General features: G+C 41.1%; 2 protein-coding genes and 3 long non-coding RNA genes across 5 annotated transcripts in view; 1 reads left to right on the top strand and 4 right to left on the bottom strand.

The window, feature by feature from the left end:
- LOC103390166 (ornithine decarboxylase antizyme 2-like) overlaps positions 1 to 3094 on the bottom strand; it is a 13905-nt gene extending 10811 nt beyond the window's left edge. The window contains 6 exon segments of the mRNA XM_025062278.1: positions 29 to 178; positions 373 to 458; positions 690 to 862; positions 1118 to 1204; positions 1206 to 1257; positions 2898 to 3094. Coding sequence (XP_024918046.1) covers positions 48 to 178; positions 373 to 458; positions 690 to 862; positions 1118 to 1204; positions 1206 to 1257; positions 2898 to 3022 — 654 coding nt within the window. The 5' untranslated portion in view covers positions 3023 to 3094 and the 3' untranslated portion in view covers positions 29 to 47.
- A 1482-nt stretch (positions 3095 to 4576) lies between these two features.
- Positions 4577 to 21382, top strand: ermp1 (endoplasmic reticulum metallopeptidase 1). The gene is made up of 15 exons (XM_008325910.3): positions 4577 to 5158; positions 6519 to 6823; positions 8574 to 8701; positions 8877 to 8982; positions 9325 to 9471; positions 9928 to 10020; positions 11970 to 12182; positions 12285 to 12505; positions 15166 to 15340; positions 15444 to 15634; positions 16210 to 16362; positions 16936 to 17138; positions 17230 to 17345; positions 17457 to 17620; positions 17841 to 21382. Exons 1-15 carry the CDS (start codon positions 4881 to 4883, stop codon positions 18015 to 18017), a joined length of 2670 nt encoding a protein of 889 aa, XP_008324132.1. The 5' UTR covers positions 4577 to 4880; the 3' UTR covers positions 18018 to 21382.
- LOC103390169 (uncharacterized) lies at positions 5183 to 10034 on the bottom strand. Its single transcript, XR_522657.3, has 4 exons — positions 9893 to 10034; positions 9306 to 9575; positions 8528 to 8695; positions 5183 to 5334 (listed from the first exon to the last, which is right to left on the bottom strand). It is a non-coding gene; the product is annotated as an uncharacterized LOC103390169 (long non-coding RNA).
- On the bottom strand, positions 10161 to 11390 carry LOC112488043 (uncharacterized). Its single transcript, XR_003051721.1, has 3 exons — positions 10784 to 11390; positions 10449 to 10588; positions 10161 to 10295 (listed from the first exon to the last, which is right to left on the bottom strand). It is a non-coding gene; the product is annotated as an uncharacterized LOC112488043 (long non-coding RNA).
- Positions 15177 to 23916, bottom strand: LOC103390168 (uncharacterized). The gene is made up of 7 exons (XR_522656.3): positions 21909 to 23916; positions 19700 to 19784; positions 17819 to 18073; positions 17243 to 17364; positions 16225 to 16356; positions 15473 to 15630; positions 15177 to 15312 (listed from the first exon to the last, which is right to left on the bottom strand). It is a non-coding gene; the product is annotated as an uncharacterized LOC103390168 (long non-coding RNA).
- Positions 23917 to 23934: the final 18 nt, after the last annotated feature.

Here is a 23934-nt window from a genome sequence, read left to right as displayed (position 1 = left end):
GTTGGGGGGGTGGTTGTGGTGCGGGGTGGGGGGGGGGGGGAGTGGGGCTACTCCTCGTCCGAGGAGTCCCGATCAAAACTGTACGCCATGAAGAAAACGTCGGGTCGAGGTGGGACGAGGGCATGGCCCGGTTTCACAATCTCAAAGCCCAGAAAACTGAAGGTACGCACCAGTTTGGCTGCAAGAACAAAGTGAGGAGAAGAAAATGTTAATGTGAGGAAGAGGAGGACGTCGTCAACACAGGACCCTGGGCTTCTGAGAGGAACTGGTATTTCATGACTTTATTTCACGGTCAGTTCAACAGTAGTACGAAGTAGTATTTCTTCAACTGTAAATGTTTTGGGCAGAAACAGGAGTTTTTCATGCACGTACCTCGATCATCTCTGTTCTTGTAGAAGCAGACAAACACGCTAACAACTTTCAGATGTTCTTCGGCATATTCCAGGAGAGCAGCAAAACTGGACGAGGGAAAAAAAAGGAAAAAAAGAAAAGCAGAAGCAAAGGTTAAGACGCTCTTACACACTAACAACCATCAACCCTGATGGTGATAAACTCGATTTCTACCACTTTTAGGCTGCCCTAAAAGTGCCTGCCTTAAAATACAAAATCCAACTGAACCAGATTACGGTTCTAAAACATTAACATTTTTTTTTAAACTGTTGGATTGTTGTTGTTGGCTCCGCCCTCACCTCTCCTTGCTGCCTTCAGGAAGCGGCTCCAGTGGTATCTCCACGTACAGGGCGCCGTTGCTCAGGACAGCATCCAGCTGAATTGTCTTGGTGACAGTGGGGTGCGTCTGGAAGTGGAGAATCCCCGGGCGACCATTTCCTGCCGGCTCCTCCGTCACAGTCAACTTACGGTCCTGGGAAACAAACAAACAAAACCCACCCACATTAGCCACAGTGCTAAGAACATTCTTCTTTCTTGTGGATGATTTTTTGTTAGTGTAAACTAACATGTGATCACATGACAGGAAATGGGCTCTTGTTAGTGTAAACTAACATCACATGACAGGAAATGGGCTTTGGCAGAGCTATTTCCTCGTCCATTTTCACTTCTTCCTCCGAAATAAAAAGACCGACACAGACATGAGAAGGTGTGAACGGTCCAGACTTACTGAGTAGACCGGCCGAGCTGAAGGAGTGTGATCCCGTGTGCCATTCCCTCGCCCACCTGGGATCTTCAGGGGTGGGAGAGGGGCATCAGGAGCACCACAGAGGCCCTGGGCCGCGGGTACTACTACAGTGCAGGGACAGGCTGCGGAGGGAGGAGGAGCAGAGACACCACAACATCAGGAGAATCCAGAAAATATATTGTAACGTTACAACCCTGAAGAGTCACGGTGACTCACAGCAACTGATCTGGACTAAAATAAATGATTAAACTAGACGTAGACGCTGGTTAGCTAGTTAATGGTAAGTTGGACCCGACCACTACTCAAAGGGTCTGCCCCTCACTTTGTGAACCAAATTTTAGAGACCTGATGTTTAACAACATGCTGTGTTTTCTATGCTAACAGTTATCCTACAGTTAAATTGTTAAAAACTCAACATATTGTGGTGCCTATAGTACCGCAATACTATCGTATCATTCTTACCAAATCACCCCCTGCTTTTTTGGACTTCTTTTTAAATTATTTATATCACCTAATGCAAATTATTGATAATGATCATTCATATTCGTTTATATACGAAAACAATTGTATTTATCATACGTGACCAGATAATCATTTCAGACTGTGATATCTGTGACCACTGACACATCTTGTAAACACAACAAACTAAATGCCGACTGGAATCGCTATGAGTCATCAGCTTCAACCACACTGGCTAACCACTAATTTATCTACTAAATAAGTGATAACAAACATCCTGTGTGTGTTGTTTCTCTACTGAAAATAAATGTATCTTTAATTACTGACCACTATTATCTAGAATTGAATTTTTATGAACTTAATTAATGAGTAACAGATAAACTGTTAAATAAATTAGCCTTCATCGTCTCCAAACACATTTTATCTTTAAAATGCGACTAAAATGGCGGATATATCAACTTCTTCGCCTTTAAAGACCGGGCCAATTAATTAGGAACAATTGCGACACTTTGGACGGACTGGAAATATTAAAAGTTTGGTGTTATATGACGACAGATAAACATCTCGCTCTTGTTTCCACTACACTACAACCCACTACCCGGGGCTAACATCTCGCGAGATGTAACCTGTTAACCTGACAGTTACGTAATAACAGACTTGACTCAGCTGGTAACTCACGGGACCCTTAAGAGTCACAAGCACGCGCTTAGATTCCATCCTTTCGACATGTTCTTCTGTTATTTTTTAAATAAATTTAAATTATATGCTTTAATATTCTGTAAACATTGTATCACTAGTGGTTTCAAACGCTAAGTCTGACATGAGCGTAGATACCGTATCTCCTTAAAGGTGTCTTAAGAAAACGGCCTATAAAAGAACTATTGTAACGCAGGTTTGGAGTAGTTTAACAATTACTTTTTTAATAAAAGTGTGTTGGTTTATATGACCTCTGTGTATTTTCTTTGTGTATGAAAGTTTTTGTTTTCCTATTTTCTCCTCGTGACGTAACATGTTTAACGACGTCCACGATCGACGCTAGCTAATTTGACGACTGTCGTCATTACTCGTCAGTCAAAAATACTTATTTTAAAGTTGGCAGTTTTGAAGATGGGGTCAAACGTATGCGCGATTTTGATTAAAACACCACATGGCTGTTTTGGGATGTTACAATGAAACTAAACAACAAAATACGTCGGACTTCCGCTTATTTTCGGCGTCGGCTAGCCCTGTTAGCTTAGCTACCCCTCCCCCAACGTCACGGTTAGCATCTAAGGTTGCGCTGTTTTCCTCTTCGTTTACTTACTTCCCAATCATGTCACAGATTCCGCTTCCTAAATCCGCCATGGTAGTTAAAGACTGATGTTTTCCTTCCTTCTCACGAGCAAAGCAATGACTGTTTAGGATCCGCTGGAGGTTGGATTTTACCATCCGGCCTCGGGTAGAGACACGACGGGTTGACTGCTCTCTGCTATGCTCTGCTGGGAAGTGATCGGACAGATAACTGCAGACGATACAAGAGGGAGGAGTCAAGTTACCTAAAACAAACACTCACAACATTTATTTTGCGATGTCAAAATAAGACACCAAATAAAGGAATATAAAAATTAGTAAAACAGACAGAAACGCGCTAAAAAAAATCAAAACACCAAAACAGGACTATTCCCTTTATCCACTTTACATTAAACAAACACACACTTCTTATCAAATGACAATAACACTTTTGATAGGCTAAGCTAATCAGGCTGATGACGTTACATCTTTTGAGTTGCACTACTGTCACGAGGCCAATTTTCACAATGAAATTTACAAAAAAAAAAGTAAAAATAAACAAAACTAAGTACATGACCCTAGTAGTGAACACACAACAGTTTACTTACCACTTACCATAGCTTAGTAAATATAGCAAGTTGGTAGTATTTTTATATAATCCTTCGATTAATTTTTTTAAAAACATTCTCGCTTATTACAAATTTCTTACGAAACTTGACACTTTCTATATTTTGAGCTTGAAACAATCAATCATAAAAATACCTCTTAAAATCTCGGCTTCTGGCAATAAATCTGCCTTTATTTTGAAAGCGTGAATATAGCGCTAGCTGCGCTGCAGCATAAAATGTTGTCTAGCTTCACACTAAAGTTTAGCAGCAAAGCTAAAGCTGCTAACAGAAAAAACAGCCTGTGTTTGTTGGATTCTGGTTGGCTGCAGGCTGTAGTGTTTACAAGAGGGCGTCTCATGGAAAAGTACTGAAGACGGAGAGAGAAACTTGTAACAAAGACGCTATGCCTACATCGATTTAACAATTAGACAACCGATTAGTCGGCGTAACTCGTCATCATATTTCAGCTCATGGCCATTTTGGTTCGGTTTATCAGTGTTGTCACTCATAGATGTGTATTTTTTATAAATAAAGTATGTTTAAGTGGGACTGAGTTTTGTCAGATATAAACGTCATTGTTGCAAATTACAAATATCATTTAAATGATCTAACCATACAGATACGATAAGAACTATTTCTAATACGTACTAAGCATTTAGTTAGGTTATTTAACTTGTTTTTTGTACTCTAGACATTTAAAAAACATTAAAATGTATTTGTTTATAAAGGGTTATTTATGTTACACTTACCTAAATAAACCCTTAAACCAGTCAGTGAAACATTTGAACATCTTTGGGTGCAGGTTACGTGAGATTATACACCCATGTATTGTAGACATATAACAACAAGGTAAAGTGTTAATAATCTACTTCACTGTAACCCCTTCGTATAACTCAATAAATGTAACGAATGAACAGCATATAACGCTAAGGTTTTAAAAAAAGTGATGGAATACTCACTTTTAAAGAAGTGATGGAATACTGTGTAATGTGAAAGGATCAATGGAACATTCTTCCAGATCAAAGACTTCAGAGTCCACATCTTCATAAACGTATTTTGGCCCAGGTCACCTTAAGAATTTGCAGACATATTAATAGTTATTGTAAAACTTTAAACGAATAAAACGGATTAATGGTCTATTATTGTATGATTTATTTTGTTTGTCAAATTCAATGCCCACTTTGAAAACAAAAATGCGCTGACACAAGCGTCCATACGGGGGCGCCAAAGAAACAGTTGTCCATCGCCTCTCTTCTCTATTGTAGCGTTCCCCGTCTGCCTGTCAGATGTATTTTGTCCCTCGTCGTGCTCTGTCGGTCATCACCAGCAAAAGGGGGGGAAAGGCAGCGTCGTCTGCGTAAGAGACTTTCTGCAGCTGAATGAGCTGATGCACTGCTGCCGCCTCAAAGATGGAGTTCGACACCGCCGTCCGGAGAATAAAGCCGTTCGGAACGAACAGTTGTGCTTCTCAAGATAACAACGGCTCCCACGAGCAGTGCGGGGATAACGGCTACAGCGGCTGTGACCAGAAGAGGAAGCCCGAAGTGAGGCTCTACCTGCTGCGGGAATGTCCGGCAACAGTGCTGGTGTGTGTGTTTATTTTGGTGCTGTGGGCACTGGTTCACCTGTCGTTGCAGCAGCTCGTCATTGGAAAACCGACCGGAGATTTCAACGCAGTGAGAGCCAGGTGAGCGTTGACGGTGCTGTGGGGTTTTTTTTTTGGGACTTTTTCAGTACGATTTTGTTCTGTCAGCGCCGGAGCCGCTGCCGCGCTAACCTTTCCTCCAGTTAAAACAGCCACAGACCCGCCTAGAAACCACTGCCGTGTGTCCCCTTCACCTCCACTTTGATCTCCAAGGTAACCTGTGGGACACAGAGCAGCGTGTGGCGGTTAGAAGCGTTAAGTGCAGGTGAAGAAGGAAGACAGAGACTCCACGGCTGCTCGACCGGAGCCAGGGTTTGTTATTTTGCGTAGCTACGCCGTACCCACCGTTTAAAACGGTTTACTACTAGGCTGTCAAACCCCCTTTTTTAACCGGGGGCCTCATCAACAACACAGTTCCCCCTTGAAGGGCCGGTTGTAAATGAAAGACTTTGTTACATACGAACAAATCCTCAGAATACCCACAACAATCTCCAACACTAGCAGCTCAGCCATACAGATTAGCTGAGCTGCAGTTTTCAGTTTTCTGTGTAACAAAGCAGAGGCAGGGATTAAGGCTGTGCAGCTGAAGTCAAGCAGTGGGATTTGTCACCGTTTGCCTGGTTACTGGCAAAGATGCATCTGTGGAACAATTAGTCTTGGCTCTCGGCTCCTCTGGCCTCAGTAATGGCTGTCATAAAGTCGTACAGTCCACGGACAAATACTGAGGATTGAGCCAGGACTCAAAAGTAGGGATGTCCAATATTAACCTTTAGCCGATTTTCGATGTCGTCCAAAACACCTCATTTTTAATTCTGATATAGTGGTGCAGTGGTGGCCTGTTGGTTAAGTAAGTTTAAGTGTCACCTGATCACTAAGGCGATGGGTTAGCATGCTCCCCCTAGAGGAAAAAAAATGAAATACTATTGAGCACCTGGTCATAGTTATTTGTCTGTACAAATGACTGTATGAGTTGCCGGCACGAGTACTAGCACTGCATGCAATCGTGGGATTATTCAAATAAAATGAGCTGCAGTGCTGCCACCTAGTGAATTTCACTTTCATATACAGCTGATCTTCCCCAAAACTGCTTTTTAGGGCCGATATCATTTGGCAAAACCCCAGCATTGTGTTATGAGGTTTTCATTATCGGAGGAAAAACCGATATCGATTCTTACAGATATTACATCATTATACTAATATCGGACAAATAACGATAATATTGGTCACCGATATTTTCGGACTTCCCTACTCAGAAGTATCCAGAATACAGCGTGAAACCAAAATAAACTAAAATGAGAGCAATATTTTATCCAGTAGAAAAATAAATTGCTGTTGTTTTTTTTCATTTCTCGTAGACGACACTTGAAAAATAAAATGCTGTTGTTTTTTTCATTTCTCCTAGACGACACTTGACACAGATCACTAGCGTTGGCCCGAGGCCAGTGGGCAGCGAGGAGAATGAGGTCCTGACAGTGGGCTACTTGTTGGAACAGATTGAACAGATCCAGGTGGAGACGGCGCTCAGCAACCATCAGCTCAGCGTGGACGTGCAGCGGCCCACCGGCACATTTTCCATCGACTTTCTTGGAGGCTTCACCAGTTTCTATGACCGGGTCACCAACATCGTTGTCAAGCTGGAGCCTAAAGGGGGCGCTAAGCATCTCATGCTCGCCAACTGCCACTTCGACACAGTAGCCAACAGCCCAGGTATAAACACGTTACGTGTCATTAGTCGAGGGTGTGTCCACTAACTCATTAACCTAACCTAACGTGCTGGTACAGGCGGAAGACGGTCACATACAGACACACGTGAAACGCCAGGGTGTAGTCACCTGATGCAACAAAACCTCGTCATTTCAATTAAAGCTCCTGCAGGTTGTCGTAGGTACTGTATTTAACGTTAAGGTAAGAATTTAAGGGGGTTAGTGTGCGTCACAAAGGCTGCTGTGTTTCTGCCTGCAAGTCATTTCTCTGGCCCTCATAATAATCAAAAGTCTATAATCACACCAGCAGGGGGCGTTACCTGTCACTGGCTGCCGTACAATAACCCGGTCACTTACAGATACTTACTAATCCAACCCAAGTCCATAATCTTTAAACCTCAAAATGCTCTCTGCGAAAAATGTTTCCACAAGTATAGCAGTACCAGGAACACACACACACACACTCAGTAACACTCCCAAACAAACACACACATACACACATACACACATATGTGCCTTCATGCTTTTAGAGGAAATTGATCTAAGAGGTGTGTGCCTTCAGACTTTTAGAGGAAATTGATCTAAGAGGTGTGGACCAGGAAAATCATTCTCACAAAAACATTCTCACGTCCGCTGCTGCCTGCGGGACTCCATCATATGAAAGACTGAATGTGGTGTTAATGTGAGGCAGCAGTAAGACTGAGCGTGAATGAATGAATTCACCAGATCAGCAGTGAACACATCAAACCACTCCCCTCCCCCACTCTCTCTGCCCCCCTCCCCTGAATGCACAGTTGACAAAGCTGAAGCACATGATGTGTTTTTGGTTCTCTGAACCTTCAGCCATCGCTCGGTCAAAAAATGTTTCGGACTTTCCTGATTCCCTTTTTTTTCTTCTTTCACTTCCGCTCTTTTATTACCTTCGACCTCTGAGTGAAATGACACAAACACAACAGTCAACTGATGACAGGTCAGAGAAAAGTCAAATGAAGTTGAAAATGTTAAACTTCAGGAGACAATGAAAAGAAATCCCCCCAAAATATAACAAAACATAACAGGTCAACAACAGGTCAACCAGTTTTCACCCCCTAAAAGCTAAAGGTTAGCCTTTTTAAATAATAGCTAGCCAGAAGATTACTTAATGTTAAAATGAAATGTTGCAACAAAATTTTTAAATAGGTGACATGATGTTTTTTTAATATTTATATATATAAATAAAATTACAAAAATATTACTTAAAAAGTCCACGACTTGCGGAACAAAACACAACAGGCAAAGTTAGCCTGAATGTATATATATAAGAAAAATGTGTTAAAATTACTTAAAAAAAAAAAAATTCCCCAAAATATCTTAAAGCTAAAAACTTGTTTAAAATGTTTATTGGCTGAGAACAACTGAAAGTAGTAAAGTCAATAACATACTGTAACTACAGGTAGTATAAGTATGTACAGTATAGTATATAGTAAATACTATACTATAATATACACCAATTTATACTATATAGTATATAGTTTCAATTGGTGCTAAAATGTGGAAAAAAAATAATCTGAACATTTTTTAGTATATAGTAAATACTAAAAAAATACTAAAAAAATAATCTGAACATTTTTTCAAATAAATCAGTGGAAAAAAAATAATCTGAACATTTTTTCAAAAAGGATTATGAGGCTTCATATGTGACAGGATCTCAGAGTCTTTGTTTTCTCACCTGCTCTCTCTCTGCTCTCTCTCTGCTCTCTTGGTCGTCGTGTTAGGAGCCAGTGACGATGCAGTGAGCTGCGCAGTGATGCTGGAAGTCCTTCACTCTCTGGCCAATCAGTCCTCACCGCTCCGCCATGGAGTCATCTTCCTCTTTAACGGAGCGGAGGAAAACATCCTGCAGGTGAAACCACATGGACACACACACACACCCACACACACCCTCTGAGTGGATTCTCCTTCTCACATTAAATTTTAAATATTCTCATCTCCTCCTGATGTTTTCCTCTTTTTTTTCATGTTTTTTTTCTCCCTCCTCTCTCTCTGTCTCTGTCTTATCTTCCTGTCCGACTCTCCAGGCCAGTCACGGTTTCATTACCCAGCATCCTTGGGCCAAGCAGGTGCGAGCCTTCATCAACTTGGAGGCTGCAGGTGTTGGGGGCAAAGAGGTTGTTTTTCAGACGGGTAATTCACCTTCATGTTTTATTTATGGCTCTGCCTAATGTCTTATCAGCACATTTCCTCTGGTCTGCTGTGAATGTGCGCTGTCTAATAACAGAGGTTTTTATTTTCCAACTGCAGCTCTGAAAATATACTCACACACAGTACTGCAGTTACGTGTTCGGGTTTTTGTTTTTTTTTCCAGCACCTTCATACGTTTGTTGACTGATTTAATCAGACGGTTGAATATATAATCCGCCTGAGATACCGTTTGAGTGTAACGTTACATGATGGCTCTGTCTGACATCGTAGAAAAAAACCAACTCAACGCTCACTGCAGTCGTTACCTTTCTGTCGTCCTCCAAGGTCCAGAGAACCCGTGGCTGGTCCAGGCCTACGTCCATGCGGCCAAACATCCTTTCGCCTCTGTGGTCGGTCAGGAGGTTTTTCAGAGCGGCATCATTCCCTCCGACACCGATTTCCGTATTTACAGGGACTTCGGTAACATCCCAGGTGAGACTCCTTCGGTTGAAGTTGTTGTTTGTTTTCCCCCCTTGTCCAAGAATCACGTTTTTTAATAAATGACCTGATGTCCTCGACTTCCTTTCCCTGGAAATCTGACGGAATCAAAACAAGTAAAATCTGATTCAGTTTTTATACCAAATGGCCATTTTCTGCACTTTTGATATTTTCTGTTTTTAGTAAATTAGCTCATCACACATCATCTGTGCAGGCACAGAGGCATTTTGAGTTAGCAACACTTTAGTAGAAAAAAATGGCAAATTGTGTTGTTCTAAAATTAAAAAGTAAAAAATTTAAAGACAGTTTAGTGTTGTATTGTTTCACAAAACAACAAAATCACATCACTGTTTTCTCTTTGCTGAGAGGACTCCAGGTTCGGTCACATGGTAGTTCAGGTTGAGAATTCACTCACCCCTTTTTCACAACATTGATGTGTTTGATTGACAGGCATCGACCTGGCCTTCATCGAGAACGGCTTCATCTACCACACCAAGTACGACACCCCCGACCGCATCCTGACAGACTCCATACAGAGAGCCGGTACGGAAGTCAGCACACCTGCACCCACACCTTGCACTTCATGTTCTCGCCGCCTCCCACCCCCTCACGCCGCCGCTGACGCGACCGTCTCACTGACACTGAAGAAGTGCGTGCCCACACGCTTTTTACTTGGCCTCATTCTTCAGTCTCCTGTTGCTAATTATGTTTGCTTTACTTAGCACAGAATCCAGTCAGTCAGCACTTAAATCACAGACACTTTGGCATCCGTCCCATCTTCTTCCTCAGCGGCTAGCGGACGTCACCCTCTTCGTCTCCTGTGCGCAGCAAAGTGAGCGTGAAGGATGTGGAGACAGAAGAGACAGAAAGTGGCTTTTCAGAGAGAGTGTGTGTGTGTGTGGGGGGGGGCAGATAAGGAAAGTGTGAGTGTAGGAAGAGGGAAGCAGCAGGAACTTTGATTTAAATAGAACCTGTTTAAAGATATGCTGTGTGGAATTTAGCGACATCTGGTGGTGACATTAGGGGCTCAGATTAAGCCCCCCCGACCCCCCCATTGCCTCACCATTCCTGTCCATCCTAGCAGTGAATCCTTGCTCGTCATTGGTTTTGCCTTTGGTAAAAAATAAGAAGAATTTAAACAAAAAATTGACTAAATTAACGTCATTTACCAACACGTGACCCCTTTGGTAAAAAATAAGAAGAAATGTGTCAGAATTTAAACAAAAAATTGACAAAATTAACGTCATTTACCAACACGTGACCAACATTTTTAGCCAAACAGAACAGAATTCTGGGATATTCTGACCTTATGGGCAACTACATGTTGTTTCTTCTGTGTCGGTGTCAGTCTCTACCATGTAAGGACGGGACAATGGAGCTCTGTTTTGCCTCTGTGTGTGTGTGTGTGACAGAGAGATGAAGACCAAGTCTGTAGTCTCTGCAGTTATACAACATTTGTTCACAAATGGGGCAACGTGGGACGTGTAGTGGGCTAGCTGGAAAAAAAAAGAAAAAGAAAGAGAAAACGGCTGCTGTCGGCTTCCCAGGATGTAGATGAGTAATGAGTTGACATGAAGGATCAATACTGGGCCACTGTGTTGGTACAGAGGCCTGAGGCTGAGGGTTCGCGGTTAACAGTTCACATGACAACAGACTGACCTGACACTGTTTGTCAACTACGGTGTGTGTTATTGTCAATGCATGATTGAAAAAGGAATATTTTTGGTTTAAAAAGAGGAAAACAATGTTGGTGTATTATCATGGAGGAGGTTGTACTTTGGTTGTAGTAGAGTGGGAAGGTGAGTGTCAGTACTTTATGTATGGGTTATAGCTGTTATCTGCCAATGTAAAAGAGAGAGAGAAAGAGAGGGAGAGAGAGAGAGAGATACCCAGACTGACTGGCTCTGGGTCAGCAGGTGNNNNTCTGTATGTGTCGTACTGGTGCACATTGATTTAACAGCACTCTCTGTCGGGCTAATGATTTAAAAGAAAAAAAAAAAACACATTAGTTTTACAACACAATAAAAAAACCGTCTCACATCAGAAAATATTGAAATTATTCCTGTGAAAAACTCAAAAGCATGTTTTGTGGTTTTGAGCCCAGATAATTCTAAGAGAGCAGAAATTATGACAAGAAACACCAGGAGAGGATAAAAAAATGAGGATTTAAAAATGGCAAAAAATAAATAAATAAAAAAGATGAGCCCATTTGTTGTGATTAGAAACAAAATGAGTAAATGAATTAAAAATATCACATAAATATGAATTAAAGAAAGTAAGAAATTTCATTGGGGGAAAAATGAATCTTACACCTGAAGAAGGGCCATGTTTGGCCCTCAGACCAGATATTGGACACTCGATTCGTCATCACTCTTTAAAGGATGATTTTTTGTGTCATTTCCTTCTTTCCTCCTTGTGGCAGAAACCTAGAACAACAACAGGGATATTTTACTCTCATGTACTGTGTACTCACCGTCGCTGTCTCTTTCCAGGTGACAACATCCTGTCGGTCCTGAAGTACCTGGTGACGTCAGAGCGACTGGCTGATTGGTCGGAGTACCGTCATGGCAACATGGTATTTTTTGACCTGTTGGGGGTGATCGTGGTGGCGTACCCAGCCCGCGTGGGCACCATCCTCAACTACATTGTAGCCGCAGCCACCTTCCTCTACCTCGCCAAGAAGGCATCACTCCCGGGGAACGGTGGTAGGAAAAAAACAGATGACACGTGTGTGTGAGTGTGTGTTTTCCGTTGTTGTTATGGGACTCAGTCCTTGTTCTTTTTTGTTTTTCTTTTTTCTCCTCTAGGCGGCCGCTACTTTCGCAGCCTCGCCTGTGCCACAGGTGTGGCGGTCCTGAGTTGGTTCATCACTCTGGTGTCGGTGCTGATCGTAGCGCTGCTCGTCACGTTGATGGGCCGCTCCATGTTTTGGTACAACCACTTCTACGCCTGCATCTGTCTGTACGGTACGGCAGCCACGGGGAAGATGATCTTCATCCACACCCTCGCCAAGAACTTTTACTACGGGGTGAGTCACGTACTTTTACTTTTGACTTAGGGCGGGAGAAATTATCGATACACTGAAATATTGCCGTATTTCGTTTCACGATACCATATTGATATTCAAGGGCTCTGTGTTGATTTGTTATTATCAATTAACGTGCAACTATTCATGGTGTTGGTTTACATCGTATCTGTTGATGTTGCGGAAAAAAGGTTTGTTATGGAAATATTTGGAAGTATTTGCGCCAAACGATCTTTTTTTATTTGTTTTGTTTTTGTTATTTTTTACTACTTTTTCCTACCATGAAATTGTTAAAAAAAAAAATCGTTGCAACTATGGTTTTGCACTATATCACAATATATTGTGACGTTGTTCCTGTTTCGCGATACATATCGTATCGTCAGTTCCTTCGCGATACACTAACCTTAGGTGCAGACAAATTTTTTTTTTTCTCTGCGTGTTTTCGTTAACTCTTCTCGTTTCCTGCTCTTCTCTTTCTGGATCTTCTCTGTCTGATGCTGCTGTCGTTTTCTCTCCTGGTGTAAAACACAGTAGACGGAGGATCAGCTTTTACAGTTCTAGTTGTAATGTAAATTAATTATTAAATGATCATTTTATGTTGCTGTGCCTCGTCTTGAATGACAAGAAACCAGTTCACACCAGCGTCTGCCGCTTGTTTGTGCCGATGAAAATGACGTCCGCCTTCATCAGCTGAATATGTAAAGGCTGATGTGCTCATTTCTCAGGTTCTCAGAAACTCATTTAGTCATAATTCACCAGTCAGTCATTAAGCGTTCACTACAAACACAGACATTGTCAGGTCAATGGCAGGAAAGGGCAAAAAAAAAAAAAGGGACATTAAGGACAGTTTTGTCCAGAGGGAAGTTGATCAGCCACCGTGTGACCTCTGCTGTAAATCACGTCTAACGTCGGGTCCAAAGGTGAAACATTTGCCTCGTCGTTGAGGCTGAGTGAACGTTGAAAAAGTCGTCGTATCTGTAGCCAATCTTGATTTGTATCATAAAAAAACAAACACTTTTTGCTTCATGGAGCAAGTTCAACATATTAGTGCTGGGGCCATTCAGTTCAACACAGAGCTTTCCTTTGTTTTTGTATGAAAAAACAAAAAAAAGGGAAAGTCTGTGAATTCCTCTCAGCCTCGCGTCTCCATGTGTCCTGCTCTGTTTGTGTTCCAGAGCAGAGAGAAGGAAACGGTTTCGTTTATTTTACCCTATAGTGGTTACAAAACAGCAAGTCCTATTGTAGCTTAGAGAGAGAGAGAGAGAGAGTGTATGTGTGTGTGTGGGGGGGGTGAGTATGTGCTAATAGGTGTGTCAGTCATGTGATGAACCCACTCACTGTGAGCCTGTTGATGTGCAGACAGATCATTTTCAGGTCTGATAACGGCCGACCGTTGGCAAAAGAAAAAAAAAAAAAAGTATTTTCTTCCCAGTCATGTGCTTAAGGTTCTGTTGCAGAAAAAAAATAGTTTTTAGTTTGTTACTCCAATTTATTTTATGTATATTTTATGTATATAAGTCGACTCAGCGGCAAAGAGAAGCTGAAGTGTGTGTTTTTCTGTCTGTAAAATAGTAACGCAGTGATAGACCAATAAAAATGATCCTGCAAAATGAGACAATAATCACCTGCTGAGCTCAAGTTCACGCTGCTGTGTCTCTGTGGTCTTGTGACCGTGATGTTTTCAAACCCTCTGGTCACAGAAAGAGTACATTTGCTCGTAAGTCACTGTTCTGGTTAAACAAGAAAGACACTGATGAAGGTGACACTTCATCTGCCGTCTCTGAGTATACGGAGACAGGGAGAGAAAAAAAAAAAGACGATGGCGACGGTGATAAGGATGACGATCTCGTCACGGGCAGGAATCTCAAACAATAATCAGGAGCAGAATTTGTTCCAGTGGGCCACGCCCTACAGATTGAGAATAACATGCGTACGGGGAGAAGTCGGCGCTCTTCCAGTGAACTCAAACACAGGCCCCAAATGGAAAGGCAGCGTCTCAGCAGTTCAAATGTTAGCATACCTGAATAGTACAACAAACACTGGAGCGACCAGTGAACCAGAGCTGTTTTTGCTGTAAGACGAGACACTTAAAACACTTCCCCACTGTGTGACCCAGGTGGTAAACGCGGTAAAATCTTTGTTTCTTTTTCTGAGTATTATAACTAGAAACGTCCGATAATATCAGCCAACCGATATTAGCATAATTCTGTAATATCTGTAGGAATCGTTTTCGGATTTTCCTCCGATAATGAATCCCGATAATGCAATGCCTGGATTTCGCCAGATATGCTGAAATTCTTTTTTTGTACAGACAATGCTAATTTGTCGAATAAAAATAGGTATATGTTTTAATTCCACAACAGGAGATATGTCATGTGACCTACAAATAGTTTGGGGGAAGAACTGCAGCGTGTATCGGTTGATATCGGAATTAGAAATTAAGCGTTTGTACAATATCGGCATATCGGATATTGCCAACAAGCTAATATCGGACATCCCTAATTAAAACTGATTTCCCTTTGCTCACACAGAAAATTAGCTGACTTGTCAGTATTAGTTTGAAAAAGTATTTGCGGCTAAATCATACCTTTCAAATCATCATTAGCAAATGCTAATAACATTCAAATAAACATTTGTCTTGCCTGTGTGTGTCTTTCCTGCAGGGCGTCCGCCTGGTGGAGCTGGGCGATCTGTATTTTGACGTGAGTTTGCTGCTGTGGTGCTGCAGCCTGGTGTGGTTGACGCAGCAGGACCTGTGTTCAGCCTACGTCCCCATGCTCATGGTGGCCTTTCCCCTGGTCACCAGACTGCTGCTGGCCAAGGAGTTCAAACACAAAGGTAGGAACGCTCAACATTAGTCTCATTTGTGATAAATCTGTACATTGATTTAATCTAAATGGATTGTTGTGTTTTACATTTTTGGTTTGTTTATTATTGGCAGGAGCATCATTTAAGTACAGTGTATTTTACCTGCTGGGCCTGGCGTTGCCATACGTCCACTTCATGTTCCTCATCTGGGTGGTGTTTGAGATCTTCACACCCATCATGGGGCGCAGTGGCACGGAGATCCCTCCGGAAGTGGTGCTGGCCTCCCTGGTCACCCTCACCACCATCTTCCTCTCCTCTTACTTTGTAAGAATTTTGACATTTTTTAATTTGACTATAACAGTTCACGTCAAGGTTCAACATCAGAAAAAATGAAATATTAAATATATATTTTTAAAAAAGGCGAACTGAGATTGAAAGTGAGTAGTCATTCAGTTCAGTTCTTCAGACATGAAACTGAAATCTTACAACAAATTTCTGTTTCACAGTGAAGACAGAAAAGGAGGAATTGAAACACTTGATTATTAGGGCTGTAAGAAAATAACGACACTGAAATGCCGCAATATTTTGTCTCATGACAGCTTTTTAGTATTCTACAGCCCTGTAGGATATCAGCACGATTTTTTTATTAACAAATAACATGCAAATATTCATGGCATTGGTTCATTTTTCGCTTTGCATTCGACCGTCCAACTGCTTGTCGACGCTACAGGGACTGTAAAGATTTGTATACTTGGAGTTAAAAAATGTGTTTGTTTTTTTTATTCATTTGTTTATTTAAAAAATCGTGCAAATTATTTGATTTATCAGCTAGTGATTCCAAATGTAACCTGATGTTCAGATGGAACAGCATCTCCAGTAACAACCGTTGTCTGTCACAGCTACATTTTATTTACTTGGTCCGGAGCACCAAGTGGATCCTGATTGGTCTGGGCTCTGTCTTCATCGTCTTCTTCCTGTTGGTGTCTGGCGGCTTCTTCTTTCCTTACTCAGGAAGTCCAGAGAGTCCTCGACCAAAACGTGTTTTCCTACAGGTTTGTAATCACAAGCACGCACTGTTACAAAACATAAGAAGATAATTCAATTTGGGCAATTTTTTTTAAGTAGTAGAAAAAAGTGTGGGATCAATAAAGTTCAAATTATGATTAATATTATTATTAGAAAACGGACAAATCCATCTGGTCCTGAAAAAAAAAATCCTTGTTTTGTTATTCATTTACACCGTTAAACCATGGTCACTTTTCACTTTCATTTGGAATTTTTTTTTTTTTTTTCCTGCACGAGGTTTTTTTTTTTGCAGATAGCAGACACTTGTATGTTGCTGGTAGTTCTAGTCTACATCCTGGTCTTCAGTCTTAGATGGAGGAAATCTAACACCCAACATCTACTCCATGATGTTGATGCCAAATATTTCATTCATTCTTTTCCTGTGTCTCTTTTGACTGTGTGGTAAATATCTCTTAGAGACCAAACCCACACAGTGATGTCATACAGTATCTCACTGTTGTTTCATAGTTAGAAATGCAGATGTTTGAAAAAAAAAAAAAGAAGCAGAGAGATAGTAATTTGTTTTGTTTTGTTTTTTTGTCTGTCTTCCTGCCCTGCAGCACACAACAAGGACTTTCCACAACCTCCAGGGCCAAGTGGAGAGTCAGGACTCGGGTCTTTGGATCAACAGTTTCGACTACACCGGTATTCAGCACATCACGCCCATCATCCCCGAGGTCAACGACAGCATCCGCACCCACTGTCAAGAGGACCGACCCTTCTGCGGCTACCCCTGGTTCCTGCCTGTGAAGTTCCTCAGCAAGTCAGAGGCCCAGCGCTCTTTGTTTGACATTTATGTAGTGTTGACGTCCTGACGTGTCATTGTTACCCTGAGCGTTGTGTTGTGTTTGCAGGAAGAACTGGTACCTTCCTGCTCCAGAAGTGTCTCCCAGCCTTCCTGTGGAGTTCAGCCTGGTGTCCAAAGAGGAGACGAGGTGGGGGACGATCAAGATGACCTTCAGTGCTAAAGGTCAGGAGCATGTACGGAGCTGAAAAAAAAGAAAGGATACAATAGATGTTTACAGTGAACCTAACAGAAAAGGGACTTTTCATCACTGTACTTGTGTGTAACCTTTGTCAGGACCCAGTCACATGTCTCTGTACCTGATGCCGCACAAAGGGGCGAGTCTGTCCACCTGGTCATTTGGAGACGGGACGCCTCAGTTTGACCTCAGTGGGGAATATTTTGTCTTTTATTCTCACGGCCTCGATGCTCCAACGTGGAGCTTTTGGTTTGAAATACAGGTATTATTTCTACACCCTTCACAGATCAGGAATTCCAAGCCTGTAATGTTGGTGTTGTCTTTAGTTTAATTAATACCAGTAGGGGTCGCCACAGCAGTTATATTTATTTGGATTTTAGGTGATGTCAAATCTAGAGCCCTCTAGTGGCTATCTTTGCAACACTCTACCTCCTATAACAACAGTGACCGTGACAATAACCATAACCATCTCTCGTCGTTAGCCTCCAGCAAATCCAGACCCATCCGGACCTGAGGGAATGATCTCCGTCGCCATCTCCTGTCATTATTTCTTTGGCAAAGACCAGCGGACTGCAGAGCTGGAGAAAATCCTCCCGAGGTTCCCCCCGTGGGCCTTTCCTTCGTATTGGGTCAGCACCTACAACATGTACCGATACTGAGGGACGGCACGTCATCACTCCGCATCGCAGAGACAGATGCCGAGGAGAGTAGTGACCTGCAGGGCGGCAGTGCAGAGCAGAGAACAGAGATATCAGGCATTAGTACGAAGGACTGAGCCCTGAGGCCTTTTTCACACTGACACAATCGAGAGCATTCACACCAACGCACACACACTCAAACACACACACGCACATCCAAACAAGCGCTCCCTCCCTGCCGGACAGACCCACATCACTGTGTCAGGTGGCTCTGTGGCGAACGAGCAGGAAGAAGAGCTGAGAAATCCACCAGACTGAACGGACAAACGATTCTACGTTCTGTTCGACCTCTGTTTCAGAAGAGGCAAAAGGGGAGGGGGACAACTGGGGGTCAGGGGATGGGTTTTGGGGATGGTGTTGATGGAGGGAGAAGGGGGTGGAGGGATGGGGTCCTTTATCTGATTTGAAGCATCCAATCAGATTATTTCTTTTTTTGTTTTTTTTTTTATAAGTGATCGGAGAACGAGTTTCCACGGTCACTCAGCCTGGCCGTGACGGTCGGGTCGTGGTGAATGTAACCGGTTTTATACCATTCATACCTGGTGAAAGGTGTAGGAGGAAGTGGACGTTTCACTGTGGATAAAAACAGCTTGGCCGCAGTGGAGAGGAAAAAAAAAAAAGTTGAGTTCTTAAATCCCACTGTCTGAAAACATTTACGTTGACGCCACCTGTCTGGTGGTGACAACATCACAGGCTTAAACACTATGTGACTGCAGTCGGTTTCACATTCAGAGCTGTGAAGTTGCCCCTCCTTTCCCAGCTTCACTGCACAGTAATGAGACTTCCCTGTGGAATTTAAATTTAGTCAGATTCTCTACGGTTTAAAAAAAAAATCAGATTGGACTCAGGAGACAAGAAGCCTGTTGAGACAGCTCTGTTTTTTTTTGTTTTTTTTTATTTACTGACCTAATCTGTTGTGCCTTTTCTTTCCATCTCCCTGCCTTTTCCTTTGTCTTCCTGAAGAAGTCATGTCCCATGTCCTCCCCCTCGCCCACCTCACCCCAACCCTGTGTCTCCACTGTCCTCTGCAAACTTAACGTCAACATGCACTGGCTGTGGTTGTTGTTTTTGTTTTTGTATCTGCGATGTGTTCTGTGTGAAAACTTCTCATATTCCCACCTCGTGCAATAGATCACGAATGAGACAGTGTCGATATTCAACAAGGGTTAGGACTAAAAAAAAAAAACTGCTAAAATGTTCTGTAGTGGGGGGGAGAAAACCCAGACACACAACTTTACACCTCAACTGCATCTGCGTCTGTCACATACGAAGGTTCCCTAGCGTTATAAAAAAAACAGTACTTTAAATAAAAATATACTTTAGAAATTGAAATTATAATTGGCTTTTTTTTTTTTTAGAATGTAAAGTGGATTCTGGAGATAATCACTTTTCAACTCCATTATGTTTTTGCTTCCTGCATCACGTGGAGTTCTGTTGTGTCTTTTTTTGTCATCCACACATATCACGTCAGTAATCCTGCGTCACCGTTGTTTGTCTGGACATTTTCCACTCAGACTTGTGAGGAAAACGGTCAAATTACACAACTTTTCTGCTGCTTGTTTTTTTTTTTTTTGCCAGTCCATACATTTTCACATCACACCTGACACCACCTGTGCGATTAACTGACAGACACTGAACCCTACCGTCAACGTCCATTTTTTCTTGGTTGTTCTATATTGACACCGTTGGGATTACTTGTATCAAAGGAGGCCTTGGAACTCTTGTTTCCTAAAAGAGACAAAAAAAAAACATGCAGTTATAAAAGCCTAAAAACATCAAGTGCCACTTTGAACAGCGTTTTTACAAATAGTTCCAAGTCACTAAGGTCTTAGGTGTCGTCCGTCAGAGTGTGTGAGAGCGTGGTTTTCTTCTGACGTGAATGAAACGGAGGTGTGAGCTGATGATTCCAGGACGACGTATTCAGTCCTTGATTTTGTGCCGTGACTTTTGATAGGAGTAGGAGTAGAGTTTTTCACGGCGAAATACAATTCCACACACACACCGACAGAAATCTAAAGAACGTCTCTGCAGATTTCTACTGAAAATCTCAATGTTACCTTACGACCAGGGGCTTTTTTCGCTTATTGTCTTGATCTAATTTGCGAACCTGCCTATTCCGAATTTGGTGCGTAAGCAGAATCTACCAGTCTCAAAAACCTTCCTGCATGTTCAAGTTCCTGAAACAAGGTGCAAAATGAGGAGAAAAGAATAGAATCCTGTAAGAACAGAAAAATGACTACAGATGAAAAAAGAAAACAAAACTGACTATGTAAAACACTTTGCTGCTGCTTCAGCTGCGTGTGTTTGCGTGCAGTGTGTTTGAGCGTGTCAGGATGTTGAATATGAAGTGTGAGACTAAAGTGAGACATGGCAGAAAATTGGTTGTTTTCTCGTCAATGGGAGCATGTGGTGAAATATGCAAATAGTTTCTGGGAGAAAAAGCTTTATTAACAAATGTAAATGAATATTTTTTTCTACCTGCGTGTTCAGTGACGTTTGTATGTGTGGTTTTCATCAGTGTGAGAAGAATTCAAACACGGATGGGTAATAGTCAGCTGATCATTAACGCTGAGGCCGACGGGGTTACTGTTTAAATTAATACGTTATGTTTTTGGAATTTTTAAGGGGAGATGAGTAAAAAAAGAAATAACAAGGATATTAGGAGGAGGATGACGTTTAACTGCTGTGAAATTATTTAATCTTTACTGTTGGTGCTTTAACTTTGGAAGCTTTGGGTTGAGGAAAAAAATGTTTTAGTATATTTTTTCTTCTGTTACTCTTCTGATTCTTTCATTTTAAAATCTTAATTTTGTGGCAGAAAAGCTAACGCGACTCTGCTGTAGCTAACGTTTCTTATTCAGTGTACACTCTCACTGACCAATTAAAATCAGACCAATTAAAAGTTTGGCACATTTACTTCAAAGTCTTATGGTTTTGCTGTGGAAGGATGTAATTTTTATTAAATATTTAGTATTGGTTTAATTTCTGTTTTCCCCAACAGTTCTATTCTGTTTTTCCAAAAGTTAAAAATTATTGTAATGGTTTAATTATGGGTTGTTGTTTTTTTCTTTCTAAAGAACTGATCATTTTGTGTGTGATTTATATGACACTTTAAAAATATGATTTTCTCACTTGAACTTTTGTTTGTTTTAATTAATAACATGATGTCAGTTGGTTGTGGAAGGGTAGGCTGGTCTGCGTGGAGTCGACCTGGTTTACAGGGTAAATGTTGGAGGAGGATTTGGGATGATTTTACATTATGCAAAATAAAAAAGATGCCTGAATCCAATTAGCGATTGTGCAGCAATTAAAACATTGTTACGTAATTTTATTTATTTATTTTGTCATTACTTCATTCGTTTATCATTTCACTGTCTTCACACAACTACAAGCAACCGAGACTATTCCTAACTTCCAGGTTGTTTTTTGGTCCTATACATGAACAGTTGCTTAAGAAATGTTCATTAAATTGCAAAATGTTTCCGATAAACTATTCTTCAGGCAGCCATACACGGCTTTAAATCTAATAATTAGCCATATTTTATAAATAGTCTGCTAATAGTTCGGCAGTGGAGAAATAATAAGGCAAAACTAGTAAAACATACAACAAAATAGAAACAATGCTAACGAAAAACGTACGAAATAACTGTCAAAAGCTTTTTTTTTTTTTTTGCCAGGAAGTACTTAAAAAGGCAAATAAGAAAATAAAAGGCATCGCAAACCTAATGTACTTAATATTTAGCACGACGATGTCTATAAAATGGTCAGAACAATATCTTCAAATACAACATTAAGTAGTGAAGAAAATATTTATATGTTTAATGAATAACAAACTCCGAATATTGAACTCACCTAAAAATATTGTGACTGTGAATAAAAACATCGGTAAAATGGAAAACTTTAGCAGGTTGCTACAGGTGCAGCTAGTTAGCTCTGACCGACTCCATGACCACCCAATCACTGGACTTCAGAGTGCTGACGTCATCGTTAAAATTCACTGGACAAAAGTTAAAATTCACTGGAAGATTAGTAAAATTAGATTTTTAAAAAATACAAAAAGACAATATTTAGTAACAACATCTGGTAAATTCCACCCCCCAAAAATGCAATATGTCTGTTAACATATTTTACTGACACACTGAAAAAAAAAAAAAAAACATTTTCTTACCTACATGTCGGGTTAGCTTAGCTTCCACAATCAAAACCAGTGACTCTGGTTCTAAATACAGCAAACTGACACATTTTTTAAAAATAATTTATTGTTCTTTATGTACAAGGAGAAAATAATGAAATAGAAAAACCAAACATGAGTAGAAAAGACAAATGTACAAGAGAATCTTTTTACACTGCATTGAGATATTTGCTGCTGCTGCTGTCCCAGAAACAGGAACCAGACATTACACTTAAACTGTACACAGGAGGGAGAGCGGGAGAAACCAGTAAATAAAATCAAAAATACTCATCTCCATAGGTAAACATCTTAAAGTTTCCCAGGTCAGATTTAAAAATCTAAGCGTTGTCGTGTTACTAACAAGACCGGGGAGTGGGGGGGGGGTGTGTGTCCTGTTTTTGGTGGCACTCTGAACAACAACAGAAGGCCTCTGGACAGTGGAGTCTTTGGTTCATCAAGTCAGCGGTTTTCAAGTCAAGTAAAGTCAACGGTGGAGCAGCGTAGTGTGGCGTCTGGCTTGTTCAGGGTGGAGACATGCTGGCACATTTTCTATACTGAGTGACAACAGTACACAGAGGTGACTGCAGGCATTTCGTCCTCTAAATAAAGTGGAGAGATCAGACGACTTCCTGTTGAAGGCAGTTCATAAAAGATACAGAAACCACGAAGAAGATTCAACACCCAGCTCCTTTGTGTGTGTGTGTGTGTGTGTGTGTGTGTGTGAGAGAGAGAGAGAGAGAGAGATTTGGTCTGTTACAAAAAGACAAAGCAATCAAACATGGATGGGGGAGAAAAAAAAAAGATAAAAATAATATTTTCAATGAATTGCACAAGATAATACTGATGTAACTGTGAGAAACCTTTCAGTGCTTAATGGTTGAGAGACTGTGATAAACTAAAACAGGAAAAGTCATCAGTCAATAAAACAAACCAAGCACAGGTCATCCTTAAGCTATAATGCCAATAAATAAAAGTCATAATAAACTAATACAATAAAATCAATTCCTCATGAGGAAAGTCACCAAACATCATCAATACAATGTGGTACACACACGCACAGAAGCACACAAAAAGTCATGGGGCCCAATCCTTGTCATCGTGTCAAGCTGAGAAAAAGTCAGCCATGTGATATGTTTGAAATGTAAGTCCTGATCACATGATGACCCTCAAGAGCTGAGGCAAAAATGACTTCAATTTTATCCCTTGGATCTGAAAAAATACCAAAGTGTGACTGGTAATACTAACGACAAAGGAATCAAAGGGACGACTATAAAACCAGCTTAAATAACACATGATCTGCATCATCAGACTCAAGGAAGGGGGGGAGGGTTTGAATCTCTTCACCGTAAAGCAAACCCAAATATGGATAAAAATCTGGAAAAATTAACACATCATTTTGGTTTCGAAAGCAAATACTTCACCCAGAGACATTGATCCACTACAGAAGGGTGAAATACATGGAAAGAATTATTGATCAGTGGTTAAAGGTTCTCCTAAAAACCAGACAATTGTGGCCATTTGAACACATAGTGCTGTTTTTTTTTTTTTTAATGTAAAAGAGTTCTGTCAATCATAGTACCCATAGTCTTAGGTGAAAAAAATCATTGCTGTGCAGCTCAAGGTAATCCAAAAAAAAAACAAAAAACTATGCTGCACAACGTGAGCTGCTTTTTCACAGGATGTTACTGGCTGCACAACATGAGCTGC

The sequence above is a fragment of the Cynoglossus semilaevis genome, chromosome 14 (genome assembly GCF_000523025.1).
Source record: "Cynoglossus semilaevis isolate Cse_v1.0 chromosome 14, Cse_v1.0, whole genome shotgun sequence".
NCBI classification, from domain to species: Eukaryota; Metazoa; Chordata; class Actinopteri; order Pleuronectiformes; family Cynoglossidae; genus Cynoglossus; species Cynoglossus semilaevis.
The sequence above is the reverse complement of the archived record's forward strand: the minus strand, read 5'-3'. Positions and strand labels throughout refer to the sequence as shown.